At 60.5% G+C, this 14,142-nt stretch overlaps 1 protein-coding gene across 14 annotated transcripts in view; it reads left to right on the top strand.

Moving 5' to 3' along the window:
- The window catches only part of FLNC (filamin C), a 28,054-nt gene that overhangs the window by 8,403 nt on the left and 5,509 nt on the right, over positions 1–14,142 (top strand). For 4 of the 14 annotated variants that reach the window (XR_014066037.1, XR_014066036.1, XM_081531260.1 and 1 more), the window contains exons 8-36: positions 24–224; positions 1,570–1,707; positions 2,053–2,179; positions 2,329–2,465; positions 2,693–2,886; positions 2,980–3,093; positions 3,722–3,865; positions 4,079–4,202; positions 4,355–4,515; positions 4,733–4,823; positions 4,912–5,081; positions 5,300–5,417; positions 5,512–5,774; positions 6,373–6,970; positions 7,580–7,753; positions 7,867–8,029; positions 8,270–8,430; positions 9,205–9,372; positions 9,450–9,573; positions 10,112–10,268; positions 10,344–10,533; positions 10,630–10,653; positions 10,775–11,022; positions 11,864–11,963; positions 12,256–12,396; positions 12,662–12,790; positions 12,877–13,050; positions 13,622–13,783; positions 13,891–14,094. Coding sequence is in view for 10 of the 14 variants with exons in the window: in XM_081531260.1 (XP_081387386.1) it covers positions 24–224; positions 1,570–1,707; positions 2,053–2,179; positions 2,329–2,465; positions 2,693–2,886; positions 2,980–3,093; positions 3,722–3,865; positions 4,079–4,202; positions 4,355–4,515; positions 4,733–4,823; positions 4,912–5,081; positions 5,300–5,417; positions 5,512–5,774; positions 6,373–6,970; positions 7,580–7,753; positions 7,867–8,029; positions 8,270–8,430; positions 9,205–9,372; positions 9,450–9,573; positions 10,112–10,268; positions 10,344–10,533; positions 10,630–10,653; positions 10,775–11,022; positions 11,864–11,963; positions 12,256–12,396; positions 12,662–12,790; positions 12,877–13,050; positions 13,622–13,783; positions 13,891–14,094 (4,899 nt within the window). In the remaining 4 variants the exon portion in view is untranslated. Of the gene's footprint in view, positions 1–23; positions 225–1,569; positions 1,708–2,052; positions 2,180–2,328; positions 2,466–2,692; positions 2,887–2,979; positions 3,094–3,721; positions 3,866–4,078; positions 4,203–4,354; positions 4,516–4,732; positions 4,824–4,911; positions 5,082–5,299; positions 5,418–5,511; positions 5,775–6,372; positions 6,971–7,579; positions 7,754–7,866; positions 8,030–8,269; positions 8,431–9,204; positions 9,373–9,449; positions 9,574–10,111; positions 10,269–10,343; positions 10,534–10,629; positions 10,654–10,735; positions 11,035–11,476; positions 11,558–11,833; positions 11,964–12,255; positions 12,397–12,661; positions 12,791–12,876; positions 13,051–13,621; positions 13,784–13,890; positions 14,095–14,142 lie in introns of all 14 variants that reach the window. The other 10 variants (XR_014066034.1, XM_081531258.1, XM_081531253.1 and 7 more) reach the window with 6 other exon arrangements.

Below are 14,142 nucleotides of genomic sequence, written 5' to 3' on the forward strand. Positions count from 1 at the left end.
GCTGACGGCCATTGTTGTGACAGGGGCCGGCACTGGGGACGTTGCCGTGGTGATCGTGGACCCGCAGGGCCGGCGGGACACTGTGGAGGTGGCCCTGGAGGACAAGGGCGACAGCACGTTCCGCTGCACATACAGGCCGGTGATGGAGGGACCCCATACAGTGCACGTGGCCTTCGCTGGAGCCCCCATCACCCGCAGTCCTTTCCCCGTCCACGTGGCAGAAGGTAAAGGCCCTTCACCCACCCCATGACCTCCCTTGCCAAAGGCCAGGACGCAGAATGTTGCCACCAAATCTGAGGACTTACAGGAAATGAAGCACCACAACCGGGGTGGGGGCTGGGGGAGCCTTCGGAAGGCTTAAAGTGGGAGAAGGAAGAGCCCAGGGGTGGGGCTCCCGAGAGGTTGTCTGTCCCGCCCTTGCCCCCGAGGACGGTCAGACAGCCACTGTGAAAGATACCAGACAGGTGCCACGGTGGAAGGGTTGAGGGGGAAGCTACCGGACCATGTGGGTGGAAGGGCATATTTACGGGAGCACGTGTACACCAGGTTCTCAGGCAGTGACTCCCCCACTCGGTTCTCTCTCCGCCACTCAGAGCCCCGGCCACCGCCGCCCGCCCCCTCTGTGCCCATCGTCCACAAGGCCAAGAGAGTGGTGCCACGTTAGTACACGCCAGCGGAGGCGGGCCAGGCATGGCCATAGCTGATTGGCCTCACCTGTGCTGTGTGGCATGGCCCAAGCAGGGTGGAGTCGCCCCCCCTTCTGTGGCATTCTGTGACAGGCCCCAGGTTCCACGCCTTTGCCTCTGTTCTGTGGCAGCTCTAGTCTCTTGGGACTTGCCTGGTGATTTCTGTGAGAAGGGTCTGGGTTCCGTGCCATCGCCTGTTCTGTGGCAGTCCCCAGACGCTGTGCCGTTTGTCTGTGTTCCGGGGCAGGCCTGGGTGGATGATACATCGTTGCCTGTTTGGTGGCACCCCGTGGGTTCTGTGCCATTTTATGTGTTCCGTGGCAGGCTGAGATCCCTGTCCTTTGGTCTGTGTTCAGCAGCAAAGTCATTGCCACCGGCAGCGTTCCGCAGCAGGCTGACCTTCATGCATTGCCTGTGATCTGTGGCAGGCTTCTCGTTACACGACCCTCCCTCGTTCCATGGTGTGGCTGAGTGTTTTGTGGCATGACTCGGTTCCTGAAGCTGCTGTGGTGGCTCTGAGAAGGCTCAGATGGCTCTAGGTGGATGGCTGTGGGGTGGATGAAAGGCCCCTCCCGGTCTCTCTCAGCTCTGGGCTCTGCCCGACCTTTGTCCCAAGTGACCCTGACTCGGAGGAGCCCCAAAGGAAGGGTTTCTTGTAACCAGTCTGGGGGCGCTGTGGCCGCTCCCTGCCCAGCATGGCTCTCAGTTGTGTCCGGGGTGCCAGGGAGCACAGGGGAGGGCTGCATGAGGCCACGGCCTGTGCCCGGGGGTGGGGGGTCGGTCAGGAGGACTGCACACAGTGAGGTGTGGACGAGTGGTAAGGGCTGAGGCTCTGTCTAGGGCCCCTCAGCCTCCCCAACCTCATTTCTCTTCTTCCTCCCAGCCTGTAACCCCAATGCCTGCCGTGCCTCTGGGCGGGGTCTGCAGCCCAAGGGTGTGCGTGTCAAAGAAGTGGCTGACTTCAAGGTGTTCACCAAGGGTGCTGGCAGTGGGGAGCTCAAGGTCACAGTCAAGGGACCTAGTGAGTACCAGGGCCCAGGCCGTGGTGGGGGGTCAGGGCACTGCGAGGAAAGGGAACCAGAGCTTCTGACCCCCTGAGGGCAATGCCAGCACTATGCACCCCCATGGGGGGGGCCCTCCAAAGAGACACTGACCAGAGACATTGTGGGACCTCAGGTGAACTGCCCTGCCTGGCTAAGTCTCCCAGGCTGCAAGCTGGGAAGACTGCACTAGGTTGTTACACGGTGCCTGCTGCATGGTGCCCACTAGCAGCACTGTCCTCAGCCAGGGACGGTGGGGTCCTTGAGGGGACTGAGGTGCGGAGACGCACAGATCATTGATCCCTCTGCTTCCCACGTCTCCTCAGAAGGCACAGAGGAGCCAGTGAAGGTGCGGGAGGCCAGGGATGGCGTGTTCGAGTGTGAGTACTACCCCGTGGTGCCCGGGAAATACGTGGTGACCATCACATGGGGTGGCTACGCCATTCCCCGCAGGTGAGCACCATGCAGCCCTGAGCCTTCCAGCCTGGGCCCTCACAGGGTGGGCGGAGGGAGGCAGGCTGCCTGGGGCTCGGAGCGAAGGGAAGAGGGATACCTCTGGTGGGGGCACCTTGGGGTTTGACACCAGCTCCCTCTTTGCCCAGCCCCTTTGAGGTGCAGGTGAGCCCAGAGGCAGGCATGCAGAAGGTCCGGGCCTGGGGTCCCGGTTTGGAAACTGGCCAGGTGGGCAAGTCAGCCGACTTTGTGGTGGAGGCCATTGGCACAGAGGTGGGGACACTGGGTAAGTGGCCGAGGTGGTAGCAGATGGGAATTCTGGGGAGTGGTGTGATGGAGGGACGCTGGGGAGTGACTGGGGGGCAGGAGGCAGGAATTTGGGCCAGTGTTGAGATGAGACAGGCACTGGAACAGGGGTGGCTGGGGTGGTGACGCTGGGAGAGTGATGGGGGACTTGCCTGGGTGTCCCAGTCGCTTCTGGTGCCCCCTGACCCTCCCCCACCTTTCACCCAGGCTTCTCCATTGAGGGGCCTTCGCAGGCCAAGATCGAGTGTGATGACAAGGGAGACGGCTCCTGCGATGTGCGGTACTGGCCCACAGAGCCCGGGGAGTACGCGGTGCACGTGATCTGTGACGACGAGGACATTCGAGACTCGCCCTTCATCGCCCACATCCAGCCAGCTCCACCCGACTGCTTCCCGGACAAGGTGTGTCCCCAGCTCCCGCACCCGGGCCTGCGACAGGGTGAGCAGACCCTCCGCCGGTCCCCAACCCAGCCCTCCACTCTTGCCCCTGCACAGGTGAAGGCCTTTGGGCCCGGCCTGGAGCCCACCGGCTGCATCGTGGACAAGCCAGCGGAGTTCACCATCGATGCCCGGGCTGCTGGCAAGGGAGACCTCAAGCTCTATGCCCAGGTAGGGGGTTGCCCCATCTTTCTGCCCTTCGCTGCCATAGTGGGGACCCTGGGAGGGTAGGGTAGGTTAGAGAAAAGGGCCTCAAGGTATCACAGGACTGATTCTCATGAATCCATTTGAACTATGGGAAGTCTAAAGTTTTGTGTTTTTGTATTAATGATAATCTTAAAAAACATTTTACCAAACATGTATTTTTATACTAACAATTTGCAGTTTAAAGATGGTTGGGTTAAGACATTGGTTTCCAGATGAGTTTCTCAAAATGGTGTCCTTTGACCCCCTAGAGGTTAATGAATATGTTCTTTGGTCCAGGAGGATGTTTCTTTCTTGAAAGTTTGTTTATTCAGTTTTAAGGACATTGGTTTAGCTGAGCCTTTTCCCCTGACAACACATTTCGGAGACCTAGGCTCAGAGACCAGGCCACACAGATGACCTTGAACCTGGTTCCTCAGCTCTCCAGGGTGTGCCCTGGCCACCAGAGCTCGTGGCACTAGGCTCCAGTGGTCGGAGGTCTGTCATCTGTTTGTGGGGAGGGGTTTTGATGGTGGGCAGGCAGGCCAGCAGGGGGCGTGGGAGCTCTGAGATGGCCAGGGCACTCTAAGAACCTTGCTTTGGGTGATGCCCACAGGATGCCGACGGCTGCCCCATCGACATCAAGGTCATCCCCAATGGCGACGGCACCTTCCGCTGCTCCTATGTGCCCACCAAGCCCATTAAGCACACCATCATCATCTCTTGGGGAGGTGTCAACGTGCCCAAGAGCCCCTTCCGGGTATGTCCTCCAAGCCCTGCCCCATGCCCCCTGCCAGGGACCCCAGAGGGAGGGTGGAGCCCCTAGCGGAAGAGGTTGGCTGTCCCTGGGCCCTGTCCCCACTCCCCACCTCATAGCCCCTGTGAAGAGGCTAAGATGGGGCCTAGAAGTGCTGGGGAAGGGATGGACCTTGAGGGAGGGGGCCCCACACTGACCGTTGACTCCTCCCCACAGGTAAACGTGGGAGAGGGCAGCCACCCTGAGCGAGTGAAGGTGTACGGCCCCGGCGTGGAGAAGACAGGCCTCAAGGCTAATGAGCCCACCTACTTCACGGTGGACTGCAGCGAGGCGGGGCAAGGTGCATCCAGGAGCAGGGAGTGGGGGCGGGGCCAGGGGGTGTCCCGGCAGGAGGCTCTGGTGCCCCCCACCTGTTCCCTGGAGTGGGACCGGTCACGTGCAGGAGGTTGTGGAGCTCCCCCCACTTATGGCCTCGTGCCTGCCTCCCTTCAGGCGATGTGAGCATTGGCATCAAGTGCGCCCCGGGCGTGGTGGGCCCCGCAGAGGCTGACATCGACTTTGACATCATCAAGAATGACAATGATACCTTCACAGTCAAGTACACACCTCCGGGGGCGGGCCGCTACACCATCATGGTGCTGTTTGCCAACCAGGTACCCTGTGCTTGGGTTTTGGTTATCAACCCTAACCTCACCCCTTTACCCCATCCCAACCAGCAGCTTGAGAGGCTGTCATCTGGGGACAATTCTTCTGCCCCTGACTGAGCACTTCCTGTGTGTGGACAACGTGCCTCAGAGGAAGCAAAAGGGACAAGGGACTCTTTTCAGACACTGCCTGTGTCCACCCTGACCAAGCCTTTTCTCCCTCCAGGAGATCCCTGCCAGCCCCTTCCATATCAAGGTGGACCCATCCCACGATGCCAGCAAGGTCAAGGCAGAGGGCCCTGGGCTGAACCGCACAGGTAGCTGTCTGGGCTGGACTGGGCTGGGCTGGGGTGGGGCTGGGTGGCCACCAAGTCCCTCACCACCATCTCGGGATGGGTGCTCCAGGTGTGGAAGTTGGGAAGCCCACTCACTTCACGGTGCTGACCAAGGGAGCCGGCAAGGCCAAGCTGGACGTGCACTTTGCCGGGGCCGCCAAGGGAGAAGCCGTGCGAGACTTTGAGATCATCGACAACCATGACTACTCCTACACTGTCAAGTACACGGCTGTGCAGCAGGTGGGTCCCCCCCCTCCCCTGGCCCTCCTGTCCTGCTGACTGGGGGCGTGGGGCTCCTTCTTCCAGTCTCACAGGGCCTGTTCAGGGTCCTGGCCCCTTTCCTGCCTCCCCATCCTCTCTTGCCATGAGTCTCTGAGCCTCTGGTCCATGTCGGCCGAGGACATGTTGGCGGGCTGGGTCTCAGCCCCTCAGTTCTGACCTCCTGCTGTACCCTTTAGGGCAACATGGCAGTGACAGTGACTTATGGTGGAGACCCTGTCCCCAAAAGCCCCTTCGTGGTGAACGTGGCACCACCACTGGACCTCAGCAAAGTCAAGGTTCAAGGCCTCAACAGCAGTAAGTGAGGCAGGAGCTGCCCCGGCACTGAGGAGGGTTGAGGGGGGCGGTGGGTTGGAATCTCTGCTCACCATGTCCCTCGCCCTCCACACAGAGGTGGCTGTGGGGCAGGAACAGGCATTTTCTGTGAACACACGAGGGGCTGGCGGTCAGGGCCAGCTGGATGTGAGGATGACCTCGCCCTCTCGACGACCCATCCCCTGCAAGCTGGAGCCTGGCGGTGGAGCTGAGACCCAGGCGGTGCGCTACATGCCCCCCGAGGAGGGGCCCTACAAAGTGGACATCACCTATGATGGTCACCCGGTGCCTGGCAGCCCCTTCACCGTGGAGGGTGTCCTGCCCCCTGACCCCTCCAAGGTGAGGAAGTAGGGCGGGTGGGAGCTGGGGGCTTGTAGGGAAGGTGGGTAGTTCACACGGGCCGAGGCCAGAGGCCTTATGTCCTGCGGTGAGCACAGCCAAGGGCCCAGAGCTGAGGCAGTGCACCAACTCAGGACTTGCCTTTGAGACAGCTTAGTTTTTGTTTTTTATATTTTTATTGAATTATAGTTGGTTTACAGTGCTGTGATAATTACTGCTGTACAGCAGCATGATTCAGTTATACATGCATACAAATATATACATTTTAAAAAATATTCTTTTCCATTATAGTTTATCACAGGATATTGAATATAGTTCTCTGTGCCATATGGTAGGACCTTGTTGTTTACCCATTCCATAAATAAAAACTCATATCAAGACAGCTTAGTTATTAAGAGCCCGGCCTTGGACCTGACCTGGGCTTCAACCCCAGGTCCATCAGCCGGGACAAATTTTTTAATCTACCTGCGTTTCCTCACGTGGAATTGTTATGAGGACTCAGCCTGTAGGAGCTGCTACAGTTGAAAGTGCTTAGCTGATTTGGGAGCCATGAAGGCTCCCAGTCAAGGTAACCCAACACACCTGCTCCTTCTTTTAGGTCTGTGCTTACGGCCCTGGTCTCAAGGGTGGGCTGGTAGGTACGCCGGCGCCCTTCTCCATCGACACCAAGGGAGCGGGCACCGGTGGCCTGGGGCTGACCGTGGAGGGCCCCTGCGAGGCCAAGATTGAGTGCCAGGACAATGGGGATGGCTCCTGTGCCGTCAGCTACCTGCCCACAGAGCCGGGCGAGTACACCATCAACATCCTGTTTGCTGAAGCCCACATCCCCGGCTCGCCCTTCAAGGCTACCATTCGGCCCGTGTTCGACCCGAGCAAGGTGCGGGCCAGCGGGCCAGGCCTGGAGCGCGGCAAGGCTGGGGAGGCGGCCACCTTCACGGTGGACTGCTCAGAGGCGGGCGAGGCCGAGCTGACCATTGAGATCCTGTCGGACGCTGGTGTCAAGGCCGAGGTGCTGATCCACAACAACGCGGACGGCACCTACCACATCACCTACAGCCCGGCCTTCCCTGGCACCTACACCATTACCATCAAGTACGGCGGGCACCCCGTACCCAAGTTCCCCACCCGCGTCCACGTGCAGCCTGCGGTCGACACCAGTGGAGTCAAGGTCTCAGGGCCTGGTGTGGAGCCGCACGGTGAGTGAGAGAAACCTGGAGCTGGTCACGTCAGCAGTCAGGGGGAGGGGGAAGCGGGGCTGAGGGCTTAGGGGGTGGCACTGGCGTCCTCGGGGCTCAGATACCCCTGAGAAGGTGTCAAAGCCAAGGGCAGGGCGTGGAGCTTTGCCTTGGTCTGGGTGGCAAAATTGCTTCTGCCCATGGCCATTTTCCTCGGGAGATCCTCAACTTTCATCAGCTGATCTGAAAATCAAACAATCTTGCGCTTGATGGTGCAGAGGGAAGGCTTTGGGGTCGAGGGCGACGAGAGTCAGGAGATGGTTCAGCTCAGTTCAGTGACTGAGTTACCATCTGCTGGGGGCCAGACCCTGGGCCAGGCATGGTGGGGCATGCAAAGGGTTGGAAGAGCCAGGCCTGTGCTCCAAGGGCCCACAGCCGGGTGGGGAGACTCGAGTGAGCAGAATGTCACTATCTGCTGAAGGGAGGGGCTGCGGAAAGCAGGGCCTGGGCTGTGAGGATGGCCCAGGCTGGGGAGTAGCTGGTGGAGAGGAGGAGCTGCCTTGGAGCTGGGGAGGGAAGGCAGGGGTGGGCAGCTGTGTGAGGGCTGAGCGCTTGTCTCCTGGGACCCAGGTGTCCTGCGTGAAGTGACCACCGAGTTCACTGTGGATGCGAGATCCCTGACAGCCACGGGTGGGAACCATGTGACGGCTCGTGTGCTCAACCCCTCGGGTGCTAAGACGGACACCTATGTGACCGACAATGGGGACGGCACCTACCGCGTGCAGTACACGGCCTACGAAGAGGGTGAGGGGCTGGGCGGGGCGAGGACGGCGGGGGTCTGGCCCCAGCGTTTTCAGAGGAGGGCGGGTGGTAGGGACCGTGCGCACCCCGACCGGCGCCATGTGGCTGACTTCCAGGAGGGCATTTGGTGGAGGTGCTGTACGATGACGTGGCCGTGCCCAAGAGCCCCTTCCGAGTGGGCGTGACTGAGGGCTGTGACCCAACCCGTGTCCGGGCCTTCGGGCCGGGCCTGGAGGGGGGCTTGGTCAACAAGGCTAACCGCTTCACTGTGGAAACCAGGTACGCCCGCCCCTTTCCTAACCTTGACCCTGATGCCGTGGCCACCCTGAGCCCAGCCACCTGCCCTCCCCCTTCATCCTCCTGCGTGGACCTTATCCTCACCCATCCCCTGTCAAGGTTGCAAACCTCCCCGCTGTAGCTGCCGGTCCCTTCTCAACCGGCCCTGCACCCCCATTCACCTGCTCCTCCATCCCCACTCACTGGTCTTTGCAGCACTGATGCAGGGGTGTCATCTTGTAGGGGAGCTGGCACCGGGGGCCTAGGCCTAGCCATCGAGGGCCCGTCGGAAGCCAAGATGTCCTGCAAGGACAACAAGGATGGGAGCTGCACCGTGGAGTACATCCCCTTCACCGCCGGGGACTACGACGTCAACATCACCTTTGGGGGCCGGCCCATCCCAGGTGTGCACTGGGGGTGGGAGGGGTCTCAGGGAGGGGAGCAGGGGGCCTGCTCAGCGGGAGGGAAACTGGAAGGAAGTAGGATGAGGAGGAAAGCCCCGAACCAGCAGCAGGGACAAGGAGCAGGCAGGCACGAGTGCCACGGTTAGGGCTGAGGCAGGGCGGTGGGTACAGTTCATTCCCAGAGGCCCAGCACTGGTGTCTCGGCCCTTTTGCCTGGAGCACCAGATCTTGTGAGTTCCATCACTCACAGTCCAAGCCAGTGTCGCTGGCTCAGCCAGGATAGCCTCTTGCACCCTCTTGCTCTGTCTGCAAAGCCAGGAACCCAGGTAGGGGGTAGTTGGTGTCTTCAATTATCACGTTACCCAGGCTTGCTGAAATGGGACTCTCCCCGCTCCACTTATCTAATTTCATGCTGGAAAAAATTCATTTTCTTTCACAAATACTTCTTTTAGCAATTTATTAATTTAGGAAGGCCTTCTTTCAGGCATGTGGCCTAAATAAGTGGATTCACGTGGCCTCAGCCTATAGCCAAGTTTTTGGGTTTTGTTTTTTAATTTTACCTTTATTAATTTTTATTGGAGTATAGTTGCTTTCTGTAGCCGAGTTTACTTCTCCTTGTTACATTTTCTTAGCAAGTTTCTAAGTGTTTGCATATTTGGTCTGGCCTCCCAGGGGCATTTTAAAGGCAGGGAAGGCCTCGTCTCCCTGGGTCCTCTGAGTCGGGGAGACCCTCTGGGGCAGGTGGGCCGGGGCTGACGTCCCTCTTCCTTGCAGGGAGTCCATTCCGGGTGCCAGTGAAGGATGTGGTGGATCCTGGAAAGGTGAAGTGCTCGGGCCCAGGGCTGGGAGCCGGCGTCAGAGCCCGGGTACCCCAGACCTTCACAGTAGACTGCAGCCAAGCTGGCCGGGCGCCCCTGCAGGTGGCCGTGCTGGGCCCCACAGGTATGGAGTGTCTGGGGCCAGGTGGAAGGAGACGGAAAGGGTGCCAGGAGGCTTTGCTGACTGTTCCCTTTGCCCAGGTGTGGCTGAGCCTGTGGAGGTGCGTGACAATGGGGATGGTACCCACACTGTCCACTACACCCCGGCCACGGATGGGCCCTACACAGTAGCCGTCAAGTACGCCGACCAGGAGGTGCCACGCAGGTGAGGCCCAGCCTGGGGCTTCTGTGCTCTGCTGGGCTCTGGGGAGCTCCCACCAGGGCCATAGCTGCGGGGCCACTCCAAGGCCCTGGAAATACTCCCCTACTTGTCTACACCTCATCGGGTCTCTGCTGCCCCATCCCACTCTTCCTCAGGGCCCCCTGCCCTTCTTCTTCTCCACCCTGGAGGTGGCACAGCCCCAGGGGCTCTCCTGGCTGGGCTATCCCACCAGTTAGCTACAAAATCAACACCTTGGGAAAAGGTACCATGTAGCTACAAATAGGTGTGACAGGACAGCCTCCTCTTTAAATCCTCTGCAGCATCTTCCCGGAGAATGAAGAAGAAATGCCCAGGTTTTGTCAGGGGCACACCTTTGTGACCCTCCCCTAAGACTCAGGCTGTGACCTAGTTCCTCCTCCCTGCCAGGACTCCTCTCCTTTGCTCATGAATGTGGGGGTGGGAGGACTCCAGGCTCAAAATGAGATGGGATTCCTTCTCCCCCCAAACCTCAGCCAACCATCTATCCCTTCTGCCTCTCAAGCCCCTTCAAGATCAAGGTGCTTCCAGCCCACGATGCCAGCAAGGTGCGGGCCAGCGGCCCCGGCCTCAATGCCTCTGGCATCCCGGCCAGCCTGCCTGTGGAGTTCACCATTGACGCCCGGGATGCTGGGGAGGGCTTGCTCACTGTCCAGATCCTGGTGAGTCCATGTGCTGCCCACCTCTCAGGTCAGGGTCTGGGCACAGACAGGCCTTGACCTCTGCTTCTCCCCCAGGACCCTGAGGGTAAGCCCAAGAAGGCCAATATCCGAGACAACGGGGACGGCACGTACACTGTGTCCTACCTCCCGGACATGAGTGGCCGGTACACCATCACCATCAAGTATGGCGGCGATGAGATCCCCTACTCGCCCTTCCGCATCCATGCCCTGCCCACTGGGGATGCCAGCAAATGCCTGGTCACAGGTGGGCACCCACCCCTGCCCCTCCCCTCCCTGCACACCCCATCCGTCACCCCTGCTCATGCTTAACACTGCGGCTTATGCTTTTCTCTATTTCCAGTGTCCATTGGAGGCCACGGCCTGGGTGAGTGTCCTTTTTCTTCTCTTTTCACTGTGGGCCGAGGTGATGGGGGCACCTGGGAACTGAGGGGAGGTACTGGGCACAGGTCCCACAGACCCCCTGACCAGGCACTCCTGTGTGGCAGGTGCCTGCCTGGGCCCCCGCATCCAGATTGGGGAGGAGACGGTGATCACAGTGGATGCCAAGGCAGCAGGCAAGGGGAAGGTGACGTGCACGGTGTCCACACCCGACGGGGCGGAGCTTGACGTGGATGTGGTCGAGAACCACGATGGTACCTTCGACATCTACTACACGGCGCCCGAGCCCGGCAAGTACGTCATCACCATTCGATTTGGAGGCGAGCACATCCCCAACAGCCCCTTCCACGTGCTGGTAAGTTCAGCGGCTGCAGCAGAGCTGGGGGGTGGCTGGGGAGGGGGGCCAGGCCGTCTTAGTGGGAGCAAGGAACCCCAGAACCTGTCCCCACATCTGATGGATCCTGGGCCCAGAGTGCTCCAGGGTGGAGCCTGTGCTTTCCTGGCAGACTCCCAACCCAGGAGGCGCGCACAGCCCTGCCTCTGGCCCCTCTGGGCATCAGTCAGCTCTCTCTGGTGGAACCTGTCGTGTTCCTTCTGACCCTCGGGCCCACGGTCCCCGTCCATCTCCTCAGGTGGCCCTGCAGGACAGGGAAGCCCTCGGGAGAGTAAAGCACCCGAGATATCCATCCTGCCCTGGGGTGCGGTCTGGGATATCAGGTCCCTGGGCCATTCTGAGTCAGCTTGTGGTCACCCGAGCTGGTGGGGACTGGCCTGTCACAGCCCGCGCTCTCCCGTGCCTTGCCTCCCAGGCATGTGAGGCCATGCCCCGCGTGGAGGAGCCCCCTGACGTGCCGCAGCTGCACCAGCCCAGCGCCTACCCCACACACTGGGTACTGCCCCTCCCATCCGGGCCACACTCGCTCTCCGCCTCCTCTTCCTCCATCTCTTCTCTTCTTCAGCGGCCAGGGCATGGTTTGGGGGCCATCTCGGGGAGCAGGCGGGAAGTCAGGCGGGGCAGATGGATCCTGGAGCTGGGCACGGCACCTCTTCTCTTGCAGCTGATGCACCTCTCCTGCCCTCTGGTTTCACCATTAACCATCTCGCTCTTTCCTCACCTTCTCTGACTTCAGTCATGGCTCAGGCCGAGCTCCCCAGACCTTTCCCAGCCAGTGACTGTTCCCTCTCCCCCGCCACAGGCCACAGAGGAGCCGGTGGTGCCTGCAGAACCCATGGAGTCCATGCTGAGACCCTTCAACCTGGTCATCCCCTTCACTGTGCAGAAAGGGGAACTCACAGGTACTGCCCCAGGGCCCCGTGGCAGGATGGCCCCAAGGGAGGACATGTGTCCAGGCCCAGCTCCTCCCTAAGAGATGAAAGCTGGGGCCCAGAGTGGGAAAGTAAGCTCCCCAGGGTCACACAGCAAGCTGAGCAGAGCTGGAACTCGAGACTCCAGCCTTCTGCCTCCCAGGTCAGGATTCATCCTGAGCCCACCTGGCTGTCTCCTAGTACCTGGGGGGGAGTCTAGGACAGCAAGGGGGTGGAGCTGTGAGAAACTGGGATCCCACACGTACCCATGTCTGCCTGGCAGGGGAGGTGCGGATGCCCTCTGGGAAGACTGCCCGGCCCAACATCACTGACAACAAGGACGGCACCATCACGGTGAGGTATGCGCCCACCGAGAAGGGCCTGCACCAGATGGGGATCAAGTATGACGGCAACCACATCCCCGGTGAGTCGGGGGCCGGGCTGGGCCAGGCTGAGGGGAGCCCACAGTGACTTCCTCCTCATCGGCCTTCTTTCACTCATAATTATTGAGCACCTGCTGTGTGCAGACACATGAGGCCCCGGGAAGGCTGGTGTCCTTGTGGGAGGCCCTGTCAGCACAGATGCAGGTCCTGGCGGAGAGGCTGTGGGAAGATGTGGGGGTCCGAGGTGGGCTCAGGCAGCCCCTGTCCTCACTGCTGACCCAGCCCCCTTTCCCCCACCACCCCCAGGGAGCCCCCTGCAGTTCTACGTGGACGCCATCAACAGCCGCCACGTCAGCGCCTACGGACCAGGCCTGAGCCACGGCATGGTCAACAAGCCGGCCACCTTTACCATTGTCACCAAGGATGCCGGGGAAGGTGAGGGGAGCTGCCGGCAGGGGCTGGGGGCGGGCAGCCAGTGCAGGGGTGAGGACCTCTGATCGCGGCCCCGCCTCCACCCACAGGGGGCCTGTCCCTGGCCGTGGAGGGCCCGTCCAAGGCGGAGATCACCTGCAAGGACAACAAGGACGGCACCTGCACCGTGTCCTACCTCCCCACGGCGCCCGGAGACTACAGCATCATCGTGCGCTTCGACGACAAGCACATCCCGGGGAGCCCCTTCACGGCCAAGATCACGGGTGGGTGGACGCGTGGGCACACACCGCAGCACACGATGACTGTGCAAGCCCAGCACGTTCAAGTCTCTGGGGTGTTTAGGGTAGGGTGCCCTCAAGGTGGAAGAGGTCATTTTTGGATATGTGTAAGGAGTAGGCTGTTCTCTACAGCAAGTGAGGAACACTCAGCCACTCTTTGAAAACACACTCTCACAGTCATCTAAGTCAGGATGTTGATAATCCCTTTTGATAGATGAGGAAACCAGGAGGCCCTGAGGGCAACAGGTAAGGGATCTGGGCTGTGTGGTCTAGTGTTAGTTTTCTTTTTTGGTTCCACAAAATCATGTGACTCGGAATTTAAATTTATGTAAATTAGGGGTTTAACTCATTCAGGACTGGGGTGCTGGCTCATCCCTAATCTTGGGCCCCTAACATGTGCATGGAGACTGTGCCCTCCCCGGTCTCTCTGTGCCTGTTTAGGGGGTGGGGGTGGGGTGGCGGGCAAAGGCTCTGTTGAGTCCAGGGGGTCTCCTGATCACCACGAGGGCAGGGCCTGCCTGGAGTCACCCTGCCTGACATGCCAACTCTCCCCTAGGCGATGACTCGATGAGGACATCACAGCTGAACGTGGGCACCTCCACGGATGTGTCCCTGAAGATCACCGAGAGTGACCTGAGCCAGCTGACCGCCAGCATCCGTGCCCCCTCGGGCAACGAGGAGCCCTGCCTGCTGAAGCGTCTGCCCAACCGGCACATCGGTGAGCGTGGTGCCACAGGAGGGGCCGGGGGAGGAATATGGGGGACGTGGGAAAGGACCACTGCCAGGCTGGGAGCTCCATTCATGCCTGATCTCCCCCTGCAACAGGCATCTCCTTCACCCCCAAAGAAGTTGGGGAGCATGTGGTGAGCGTGCGCAAGAGCGGCAAGCACGTCACCAACAGCCCCTTCAAGATCCTGGTGGGACCGTCTGAGATCGGGGATGCTAGCAAGGTGCGGGTCTGGGGCAAAGGCCTGTCCGAGGGACACACGTTCCAGGTGGCGGAGTTCATCGTGGACACTCGTAATGCAGGTGCTTCTTGCCCCGGAGACCCCCTCACTGCAGCTGGTGCCTCCAGTG

Source organism: Giraffa tippelskirchi, chromosome 10, assembly GCF_054371585.1.
Source record: "Giraffa tippelskirchi isolate mGirTip1 chromosome 10, T2T-mGirTip1v1.2.pri, whole genome shotgun sequence".
In the NCBI taxonomy this organism is placed as follows: domain Eukaryota; kingdom Metazoa; phylum Chordata; class Mammalia; order Artiodactyla; family Giraffidae; genus Giraffa; species Giraffa tippelskirchi.